Below are 11,122 nucleotides of genomic sequence, written 5' to 3'. Positions count from 1 at the left end.
CAATTGACACTTCGAAAGACAGTTCAGTAGCAGTGCACTTAGCAAAAGTACTACAATGAGTGCTGCTATTGGTAGACCAAAAGGAGGAATATGGAATTATTTTAGATTTGATGAGAAGGAAGGTCATAGTGTATGCTTAGTTAAATTGAATTCAGAGGATGAGTCCTTGTGTGGTAAAACTATCAAGGGTAAATTTTCTACTAATTTGAAATTTCATTTAAGAAAGTGTCATACTGAAGAATATAAGCAACTTGAAGAAGAGAAGAAACAGAAGGAAAAACAAAAGCAGAAAGTGAAGAAAAAGAAATGTACTAGTTCATCTTTAATCCAGAAAAGTTTGATAGACATTGAGCAGCATAAAAGGAAATATGAAGAGGAAAGTGCTAAACAGAAATCTATAACACACAAGCTTGCTATATTTATTGGAAGCTCAAATGTTGCCATTAGTCTAGTTGAAAATACAGAGTTTCGGAAATTGATATCTGAGCTAAATTCACGCTATCAAACACCAGGTAGGTCTAAAATTGGAAAAGAAATAGATCAAATTTATTCTAAGTTAAAACATGACATTACAGAATCTCTTAACTTGGCAGAAAAGATTTCATTTTGTGTAGATGTGTGGTCCAAGAAAGGAATGAGCGCCTCTTTTCTGGGTTTGACTGCTCACTATTACCACAGAGAAAAGAAGGTTAAATGTAATGAGGCAATCGCAGTTCGTAGATTTGAGTCACCACATACAGCAGATCGTGTGTCACAGTTGGTAGGCACAATATTAGAAGAATGGCATATCCCTTATTATAAGGTTTTCTGCATTCTAACGGATAATGGCAGTAACATGCTGGCTGCTTTTAAGCAAGATGTTCAGCTACACAAAAATGATGAAATGACGGATGAGACGGATGACATATCAGATTTGCAGATAATTGATACACCAGGTATTACTAATGACAACATGCAGACAGATGATGAAATAGAAGGGGAAGAGCCTGTAGCTGAATACACTCTACAAGTAGATGAAAACCAGTCTGGGAATTATGTAGAATGTGAAATGCAGCATGAAATTGCTTTTGCTGGATACCAACGTGTGAGTTGCTTTGTACATACACTTCAACTTGTTGTCCATACTTATGATAAATCATTACATTTGAAGACAACGATGGGCAAAGCTCACAAACTGGTAAACAAGATTAACAAATCTGTCTAGGCTACAGAGAAACTCATTAAAATGAGTCGAAAAAATTAGTCAGTGCTTGTCCCACCAGGTGGAGTTCCACTTTTTAAAACATATCTTGGCTTCTTGAAATTAAAGCATCTGTTGTATCTGTTTGTGAGGAGTTGGGGTGGGAATGTCTGTCGAGTTATCAATGGAAGCAACTTGAATCAGTAGAAAATCTACTCAAGCCATTTGCTCAATACACGACTTTAACATCTGGTGAAGACAATACTACCATTTCATTAGTAATCCCAATATTGCTGGAGCTTCAGATGCACTTAGACGATGAGGTAAGCAGAGTAAAATGTCACACTGTGTCTTATAATACTATAGACACTCATGTAAATACTATTGTAATTATTGCATAACACTTGTATAATGCAATTTACTTGCTATTTTATATCTCTACTCAGATTGCAAACAAATCTACCCCAACCATGAATGTTGCTAAAAAGATGTTGGAAGATTTGAAGGAAAGATTTCTTTATGTGACTAATCCAGATGATACAAAATTTGATCCAATTTTTGTAACAGCAACTTTCTTAAATCCTGCATATAAAGAAATATTAGAAGACACCCGAATACAAGCAGCAGAAGAGTGCTTCAAGAAGCTTTGCACACCATCAATACCACCTGAATCTCCAAGACAACTGCTGGAAGATGATGATGCTACTTATGTATCAGATGTGGAAGTAGATGAACCTCAGGCAAGTGAGCCTCCGACTAAACGCCCCAAGTTGCTTTCAAGAGTAGCCTTGCTGTTGAAAGAAAAACAAAAATGCAAAGATGACAGAAACAGTAGTGCTTCTTTGTCTCCAGAAGAGAAAGAAATTGAGCGTTACAAGCAGGAAAATTTTACATTTGAGCTTGAAGATGATCCGTTTTACTTTTGGAATTGTACCACTTATTTCCCTCTTATTGCAGCTGTTGCTTGTGACGTATTATGCATACCTGCTTCAACAGCCCCTATTGAAAGAGTATTTTCTACAAGTGGGGAATCGACATCTGGCAAATGCAACAGACTTACTGATAGCAACTTGGAAAGAGAAGTTCTACTAAGAAAGAATAAGGAATACCTGTGACAGAGATTGCGTCAAATGCACTGTGTTAAGCATTGTATTAATCTATATTATAAAAAAATTGACAGGTCTTGTAATACAAAGATTTTGTAATACTAAGCTGGAAAAATGGTACTGAAATTATAACAAGAGTTTCATTCACATAAAATATAGTCACTTGGTGCTTACTATTAAAGTTAAACAAGGTTTTCTTATGCACAACTAAAACTAAAAGGTTTTCAGATACATAACTAAAACTGTGTCTAAAAATAAAAGGTTTTCAAGTCTTTAACTAGAACTAGAACTAAAACATTTTCATGTACATAACTAAAACTGTAACTAAAACTAAAAAGTTTTCATGTTTTTAACTGTAACTATAACTAAAACTAAAAGGTTTTCATGTTTCTAACTATAACTAGAACTAGAACTAAAAGATTTTGATGTACATAACTAAAACTGTAACTAAAACTAAAAGGTTTTTATGTTTTTAACTGTAACTATAACTAAAACTAAAACATCAAAGAGTGAATAACCATAACTAAATCAATAACTAAAAAGAATTAAGAAAGATTACTGTAACTAAAACTAAAACTAAAATTATTGATGAAACTAGCTACAACTATAACTAAAACTAAAACTAAAACTCCATACTAAAACAACACTAGACTCCAATAGTATTTCCATTGAAGATGATGGTTGCTAAAGGCACCGGGAAGTCACCTATTTACTTGGGCCCATTACTTATTCATCAGAGCCTCAAGTTCTCCAATTATCATTATTTTGCGTCCCAGGTGATGGGATTACGTCCATCACTAAAGAATACAAAAGCCATTGGAACAGACGGAGAAGGTCCACTACATGAAGCGTTTTGTGGGGTATTTCCAAAGGCTGTACACCTGAGATGTTTTTCCCATTTCCAAAGAAACATCGAAGATAAATGAAAACAGCTTCAGCTTCCTAAAAACATTGTTAAAGAAATTCTTCATGACATCATGGGTGTGACTGTTGGCTCAGATAGATTTAAATGCTTAGTCGATGCAGAAAGTGAAAAAGACTTTAGGGAGAAACTTTGTGATTTGAAAGAAAGATGGAATCAGTTTGAAAGTCACTACCATTGTGTACCCCAAGGCAAATTAGTTCAACCTGTGTTTTATGAATGGTTTGTTACAGAAAAAACTGATGTGGTTGTCAATTGTATGCTTCCAGAAATTCGCAAAAAAGCTGGCTTAGGAGAAAACCCTGATCCTTTTTACACCAACATGAGTGAATCAATGAACAGCACTTTGAAAAGTCGGACTGATTACAAAGAACATGAACTACGTCCATTTGTTGACAAAATATTTGATTTTGTGGAATCCCAAGAAAACCTTATTCGTAAAGCAGTGATACGCAATGATCGCTGGCGTTTCTGTCAAGAGTTTCAACACCTTGAAATTGACTCCGACAAGTGGTTTACTTTAAGTGAAAAGACTCACAAATGCCATATTAACAAGGTGTTGACAGTGTCTTTAGGAAATTTTCAAGAGGTTATGGAAGAGCCTGTACACAGTTGCAATGAACAACAGTTGTCTGTAAACTATGAATTCCTTATCAACAAAGATATCATTCCCACTGGCAGTTTAAAAGACATATGGATGAAAGCACAAAAACTTTTGTTTAGTCCAGGTTTAGTTGTTCCTGTTCCTGGCCAACCAGGTTCCCAGAACAGAATGGTTACTAGTGAGCACAATGAGCCTCATCATGTAACTTTTAAGTCATCAGGTCAATTTGTGTGTAGTGGTATATGTCCAAGATTTACAACATACAAAATCTGCCAACACACTGTAGCAGCTGCTGAAGCTACCAACAGTCTTCAAAAGTTTTGTCATTGGTGGAGGAAACAATCTTGTTCCCCTGATCTTGATTCATTGGCCATGTCTGGTTTACCGAAAGGAGTTGCTGGCCAAAAAGGTGGTGTAGCAAAGCATTCTAGAAGGGGAAAATCAAGAAGTAATAATATTCCGACCAGGACATACGATCGTACATCTTCTGTGACTGGTTTACCAGCAAATGCTACATTCAATATGAACTTTGGTTACATGCCCCAGTCATCGGTAGTGTCTCAGTCACCAGTTGGTTACATGCCCCAGTCATCGGTAGTGTCTCAGTCACCAGTTGGTGACATGCCCCAGTCATCAGTTGGTTATATGCCACAGTCGTCAGTAGTGTCTCAGTCATCAGTTGGTTACATGCCACAGTCGTCAGTTGGTTATATGCCACAGTCGTCGGTAGTGTCTCAGTCATCAGTAGTGTCTCAGTCATCAGTTGGTTACATGCCCCAGTCGTCAGTAGTGTCTCAATCATCAGTTGGTTACATGCCACAGTCGTCAGTTGGTTATATGCCACAGTCGTCGGTAGTGTCTCAGTCATTAGTCGGTTACATGCCCCAGTCGTCAGAAGTGTCTCAGTCATAAGTTGGTTACATGCTCCAGTCGTCAGAAGTGTCTCAGTCATCAGTTGGTTACATGCCCCAGTCGTCAGAAGTGTCTCAGTCATCAGTCGGTTACATGCCCCAGTCGTCAGAAGTGTCTCAGTCATCAGTCGGTTACATGCCCAAGTCGTCAGAAGTGTCTCAGTCATTAGTCGGTTACATGCCCCAGTCGTCAGTTGGGTATATGCCCCAGTCATCGGTAGTATCTCAGTCATCATTTGGTTACATGCCACAGTCGTCAGAAGTGTCTCAGTCATCAGTCGGTTACATGCCCCAGTCATCAAAAGTGTCTCAGTCATCAGTCGGTTACATGCCCCAGTCGTCAGAAGTGTCTCAGTCATCAGTTGGTTACATGCCCCAGTCATCAGAAGTGTCTCAGTCATTAGTCGGTTACATGCCCCAGTCGTCAGAAGTGTCTCAGTCATCAGTTGGTTACATGCCCCAGTCGTCAGAAGTGTCTCAGTCATCAGTTGGTTACATGCCCCAGTCGTCAGAAGTGTCTCAGTCATTAGTCGGTTACATGCCCCAGTCGTCAGAAGTGTCTCAGTCATCAGTCGGTTACATGCCCCAGTCATCAGTAGTGTCTCAGTCATCAGTCAGTTACATGCCCAAGTCGTCAGAAGTGTCTCAGTCATCAGTTGGTTATATGCCACAGTCGTCGGTAGTGTCTCAGTCGTCAGTAGTGTCTCAGTCGTCAGTAGTGTCTCAGTCATCAGTTGGTTACATGCCCCAGTCGTCAGTAGTGTCTCAGTCATCAGTTGGTTACATGCCCCAGTCGTCAGAAGTGTCTCAGTCATCAGTCGGTTACATGCCCCAGTCGTCAGAAGTGTCTCAGTCATTAGTCGGTTACATGCCCCAGTCGTCAGAAGTGTCTCAGTCATCAGTCGGTCACATGCCCCAGTCATCAGTAGTGTCTCAGTCATCAGTCAGTTACATGCCCCAGTCGTCAGAAGTGTCTCAGTCATCAGTTGGTTATATGCCACAGTCGTCGGTAGTGTCTCAGTCGTCAGAAGTGTCTCAGTCATCAGTTGGTTACATGCCCCAGTCGTCAGAAGTGTCTCAGTCATTAGTCGGTTACATGCCCCAGTCGTCAGTAGTGTCTCAGTCATCAGTTGGTTACATGCCCCAGTCGTCAGAAGTGTCTCAGTCATCAGTCGGTTACATGCCCCAGTCGTCAGTTGGGTATATGCCCCAGTCATCGGTAGTATCTCAGTTATCATTTGGTTACATGCCACAGTCGTCGGTAGTGTCTCAATCGTCAGTTGGTTCAATGCCTCCATTTCATATGTAGTCTAATCCATCACAACCATACTCCCCCCATGGTATGAAACCTTATATTTTAAAGTTTGTTACGAAGCATATGCGTGTTTGTGCTGGTTGCCGATTTGGATATTTCTGTGATGAGAAATTACCAGATCCGCCATATAACATATGTGTTTCACATGAGGAAATTAGACAGATCACTAATCAACATACAGGTAAATTATAAGTTGTTAACTCAGTGGCTCATTATCATGCAAATCCGAGTTGTATTTGGATTAAAGATGCTAATTTCAAGCCTGAAAGTCTACAAATCCACCACCCGTTGCTGCAAGACTTCAAACAGAACACAGATTGTATTTGTCTCAACACTTCAACATTCATTATTAACTAGTCTTTGATGTGGCATATATACCTGTAACCATATAGCTTATAAAAATATTCGGTATTGCGCCGTCCGCCACAATTGAGTAGCATTGCGAAATATACATGTAATATATTTTAGTAGCGCTAAACTTGATACATACTGTTCAAGCATAGAACGTTATCGCTATGATTCAAGACAATGCAGGACATTCAAAACATTAAGCTGTAAGGAATTAACATTGATCGCAAGTGGTGGAAGGTGTTAGTAGCAACAGTTAAGGTTACGGGATACTGTAAACCCCACATGTACACTATCGATCATTTTTCATGATTAGGGGTTTGATTTTTCTTAATGCATTATTATCAAATATTTATGAATTCTTAGCTTCTCATAAATCGACATGGAATTCAAATGTTGTTATGGAAACATGAGTTGTCCCCATGCCAAATAGTGAAAATTGTGAACCAAAAATCAGACCAATGAAGAACCATGAGAACTTACTAACAATTCTAAGGTTTGAAGAACATCACTTGTGAGGGACTGACAAGAGGATTTATGAATAATGTGTATAGTTGCTGAAATATGACTACAATATGGCCTAAAGCAAGACACTGTGGTCACAAAATTAACTTTTAATTGATATCACAAGCACTAGAAACATTATTTCTAACAAATGGCTCCGTCAGGACCTAGACAAGAAGCCAGACTAGTAGTCTGTTTATACACAGACTAGTAGTCTGTTTATACAAAATGTTAACAACTAGTTTGACAGTCCTGATTTTTGGTTCAGGAAAATATCACCATTAGTCAGCAAAACTACGCATGCGCTTACAGGTGCGCCAGTTGCTAAGTCTATGTTATCTTGTACTGTTACGTGTGTTTTCTTGTACCTTGTAACTGTCCAGTCAGCACACTATTATTCTCCCAACAATTTAAGCCTGTTACCAGCTGATACAAAACACAACACCAAGCCCGCCTTAATTACATAATAAAATTTTTGTTTGACAGTCCCTCACTATCCCGTAACCTTAAATATTTATATAGCGGGTGACTCGTACTGGTAAGTCGCCTTATATAAGTTACATACAACATTTATTGATATGATATAACATGATATTATAGGATGATATAACAACAAAATATAATAGTGTGTGTATGTGTACAATCTGGAGTCCACGTGATCCGTTGATCTGCGTTGATCCGTGATCCGTTGATCCGCTAAATACATATACCCTGGCAATTGCTAGCTATGTGTTAATATGGTAGGATGGGATTTAAAATAAATCAATGCATGTTATAAAATAAATTTGCCTTTTACTGGGGGAATTCCAGATCAATACAGACTGTTTCACTTTCAATGTTATAGGTATAACACATTGATCACAGTAGTTTGCTCATGGATAAATACCAAGACTTGGTATTTTATTCAGCAATGTCATTCATTACCTTCTTGTAGAGTTATGAGAAGTCATCTAAATGTACACTTGGCTACTGCTATATTTATCCAACATCTCAATTATGGTAAAAATTGTTATATCGGTGGCTAATATTTTAGCTTATCAATGCTAGTAAAATTAATTTAGCATGGTCCTGGCTGTGTTTTACTGTCATTAATAAGCACTCATTTTGTTCATAGGTTCCTGATTACATAGACATGATTAATCCTACTAAGAAGAGTGACATCACTGTACGTCAGCTACACAGTTTTTATTCATAGTTTTCTTCTGTCAATGCATTGAGAGTGAAATTAATTGAATTTCAAGAACAGGTTCCAGATACATTGAAGTTTTCTGTGGGTTATTTTGAATGGACGACATCAAATGTCTTTAAAGTGGCACTGAAGTAATAATGTGAAGCCATACAATGCTTGTTCACAGTAATTACTGAATCATGTTTGTGGTTACGCTTGAGCCGGCTACTGTTACAACGAACAAACAAACATGGAAAGCCTACTTTGCACTCAGTGGCAAGAACCAAAACCAGCTGCTACTGCCAGCCAAAAATGAGTAGTAGAATGATGCTAGAGGGAAAGCCAGCTGCTACAGGCAGCTGAAATGGGTAGAAGAACGAAGCGCAATCACCTTTTGGTAATCGCCTGTAAGAATAGATGGTTTTATAAGGATTCAGGTAATTGTAAAAGCATAACAATAGTTATATTAATGAAATTGTGTATGCAATCTATATTTTAGATAGTCCATCATTTTCTAGTGATGGGCATGCTGTGCTGTTGTCTCATCAGACTACAAATGTTGCCTCCAATCCTGTAATACCAACTGCAATAACAACAGGTATTTCAATACCATTTACTTCAGTGATACCTGTGTCATCCACTGAGTGTACTCCTATGCTGTCAGGCAAGAGAAGTGAGCCTGCCTTGCTGTCATCTCAACTCTTAGAGATCACAAATGTTGTCTCCAATCCTGTAACAACAATAGCAATAACATGCATTTCAACTCCAATTACTTCAGTGGAGCCAGCTATGTCTCTGTCTACCATATCATCGTCACTGTTATCTCCACCTGTGTTACAAGGTTTGTCACACGCTATATTACAGTATGTAACATACTTTGCCTAATACATGTACAGATGTTCCCACTGTATCTACCCCTCCTAAGCTACCAGTACCACCTGCTGTGTCATCTGCGGAATGTACCCCTGTGATGTCAAGCCGTCCAGTACTACCTGCTGTGTCGTCCGTTTTATGTACCAAAGTGTTGTCAAGCCCACCAGGATTACCTGCTGTGTCATCAATTTTGTGTACCGATGCGTTATCAAGTCCACCAGAATTACCTGCTGTGTCATCTATTGTGTGTGCCCCTGTGTTGTCAAGCCCACCAGTACTACCTGCTGTGCGTACCCCTGTATTGTCAAGCCTACCAGTACTACCTGCTGTGTCATCTATTGTGTGTGCCCCTGTGTTGTCAAGCCAACCAGTACTACCTGCTGTGCGTACCCCTGTATTGTCAAGCCTACCAGTACTACCTGCTGTGTCATCTATTGTGTGTGCCCCTGTGTTGTCAAGCCAACCAGTACTACCTGCTGTGCGTACCCATGTATTGTCAAGCCTACCAGTACTACCTGCTGTGTCATCCACTGTGTGTGCCCGTGTGTTGTCAAGACCTGTGCTCCCACCACCATTGCTAGCCAATGCCATGTCACCCCCTGTGCTACCACCACCATTGCTACCCACTGCTATGTCACCCCCTGTATTCCCACATGTGCCACTGCCAATGTTACCTGCTGTATCTACTCCTGTGTTCCCACATGTGCCACCACCATTGCTACCCACAAGCACTGCTATGTTGCCCCCTGTGTTCCCACATGTGCCACCACCATTGTTACCCACAGGCACTGCTATGTTGCCCCCTGTGTTCCCACATGTGCCACCACCATTGCTACCCACAGGCACTGCTATGTTGCCCCCTGTGTTCCCCCATGTGCCACCACCATTGCTACCCACAGGCACTGCTATGTTGCCCCCTGTGTTCCCACATGTGCCACCACCATTGCTACCCACTGCTATGTCACCCGCTGTGTTCCCACATGTGCCACCACCAATGTTACCAGCTGCATCTACTCCTGTGTTCCCACATGTGCCACCACCAGTGTCATGTGCTGTCGGTATCCAAGCATCCTCGACCTCTGTAGAAGAAAACAGAAGATTACTAGCACAAGGTAACTAAACTAGTAAACAGTAGAAATCGTAAGTATACATAATTTTTTCACCTTTAGGTGCTCATTATTCAACTGCAGGAAGCAGGGTTGTTTCACTGTCACTTCTTGGTGATTATGTACAGGAACTGACTAGACATGCAGCAGTTTGTGGCCAGCAGATGCAGTTTCTTGGTGAAACTGCAATGAGAGGTCTATGTTCTGTGTTGGCTGCTAAGTGCTGCAAGTGTGGGAAGATAATGAAGATGTACACATCAAACTCAATTCAAATAGGAGAAAAGAAACATTATACAGCCAATGTGGGAGCAGTTCTTGGACAAATTGCTACTGGAGGTGGTGGTGATCATTTAGCAGAACAGTTGACAACAATGAACATACCAGCATTGTCACCGCACAGCTTTGTAGAGTTTGAAAGGGAACTTGGCAATGAATTTGAAAGAATAGCCACTGAAGAAATCATGATTGCTGGGAGAGAAGAATACAATCATGCCTTAGAAATTGGCTGTACACATGGTGATGACAAGGTACCAGCATGTACGGTAGTCGTAGATGGAGGGTGGAGCAAACGAGCCCATAAGCACTCGTATAACGCCAAATCTGGAGTGGGTGTAATATTTGGGGCATACACAAAGAAACTTCTTTTCATCGGTGTACGCAACAAATACTGCTCCATTTGTGCTGTTGCAACCAGGAAGGGCATTGAAGTGCCTGATCTGTGATTTAAAAACTGGTCACAATCGTCCTGTTCTATGGAGACTGACATTATAGTGGAAGGCTTTAAAAAGTCAGAGGCTATGTATGGCTTGCGATATATATACATGATTGGAGATGGTGATTCATCTGTTTACTTGTCAGTTACCATCAATGTTCCATACGGTCTTGGGGTTCATAAAGTTGAATGTGCCAACCACGCTATCAAGTGTTTTAGAAGTGGTCTTGAGAAGATAGCAAAAGAGAATGCTGGTTATTCTGGAAAACATGGCTTGACTCCAGGTAGAATCCAGCGTATTTGTAGGGGTATGAAGTGTGCCATCCGACAACACAGTTCCTCCAATGATGTAGCAGCTCTTCGCCATGATCTG

At 40.1% G+C, this 11,122-nt stretch overlaps 3 protein-coding genes across 3 annotated transcripts; 2 read left to right on the top strand and 1 right to left on the bottom strand.

Annotated features, from left to right (window-relative positions):
• The first annotated feature begins 430 nt into the window (after nucleotides 1-430).
• Nucleotides 431-2,355, top strand: LOC136244953 (zinc finger BED domain-containing protein 4-like). Its single transcript, XM_066036480.1, has 2 exons — nucleotides 431-1,503; nucleotides 1,627-2,355. Exons 1-2 carry the CDS (start codon nucleotides 1,486-1,488, stop codon nucleotides 2,293-2,295), a joined length of 687 nt encoding a protein of 228 aa, XP_065892552.1. The 5' UTR covers nucleotides 431-1,485; the 3' UTR covers nucleotides 2,296-2,355.
• Nucleotides 2,356-4,733: 2,378 nt separating this feature from the next.
• On the top strand, nucleotides 4,734-6,032 carry LOC136244145 (DNA-directed RNA polymerase II subunit RPB1-like). The gene has a single exon (XM_066035660.1). The coding sequence runs from the start codon at nucleotides 4,734-4,736 to the stop codon at nucleotides 6,030-6,032; it is 1,299 nt and encodes a 432-aa protein (XP_065891732.1).
• Nucleotides 6,033-8,441: 2,409 nt separating this feature from the next.
• On the bottom strand, nucleotides 8,442-10,180 carry LOC136244143 (uncharacterized transmembrane protein DDB_G0289901-like). Its single transcript, XM_066035659.1, has 4 exons — nucleotides 10,174-10,180; nucleotides 8,935-10,010; nucleotides 8,687-8,887; nucleotides 8,442-8,629 (listed from the first exon to the last, which is right to left on the bottom strand). The coding sequence occupies exons 1-3, from the start codon at nucleotides 10,178-10,180 to the stop codon at nucleotides 8,858-8,860; spliced, it is 1,113 nt and encodes a 370-aa protein (XP_065891731.1). The 3' UTR covers nucleotides 8,442-8,629; nucleotides 8,687-8,857.
• Nucleotides 10,181-11,122: the final 942 nt, after the last annotated feature.

The sequence above is a fragment of the Dysidea avara genome, chromosome 14, assembly GCF_963678975.1.
Source record: "Dysidea avara chromosome 14, odDysAvar1.4, whole genome shotgun sequence".
In the NCBI taxonomy this organism is placed as follows: Eukaryota; Metazoa; Porifera; class Demospongiae; order Dictyoceratida; family Dysideidae; genus Dysidea; species Dysidea avara.
This window is presented reverse-complemented; position numbering and strand designations above follow the sequence as displayed.

Bases quoted from the DNA above. Each gene is read 5' to 3' on its own strand.
- LOC136244143 (XM_066035659.1), bottom strand. The intron at 8,888-8,934 runs GTATGTTACATA...CTTGTAACACAG, and splicing joins CTGTACATGTATTAGGCAAA to GTGGAGATAACAGTGACGAT.
- LOC136244145 (XM_066035660.1), top strand. From the start codon at position 4,734: ATGCTCCAGTCGTCAGAAGTGTCTCAGTCATCAGTTGGTTACATGCCC.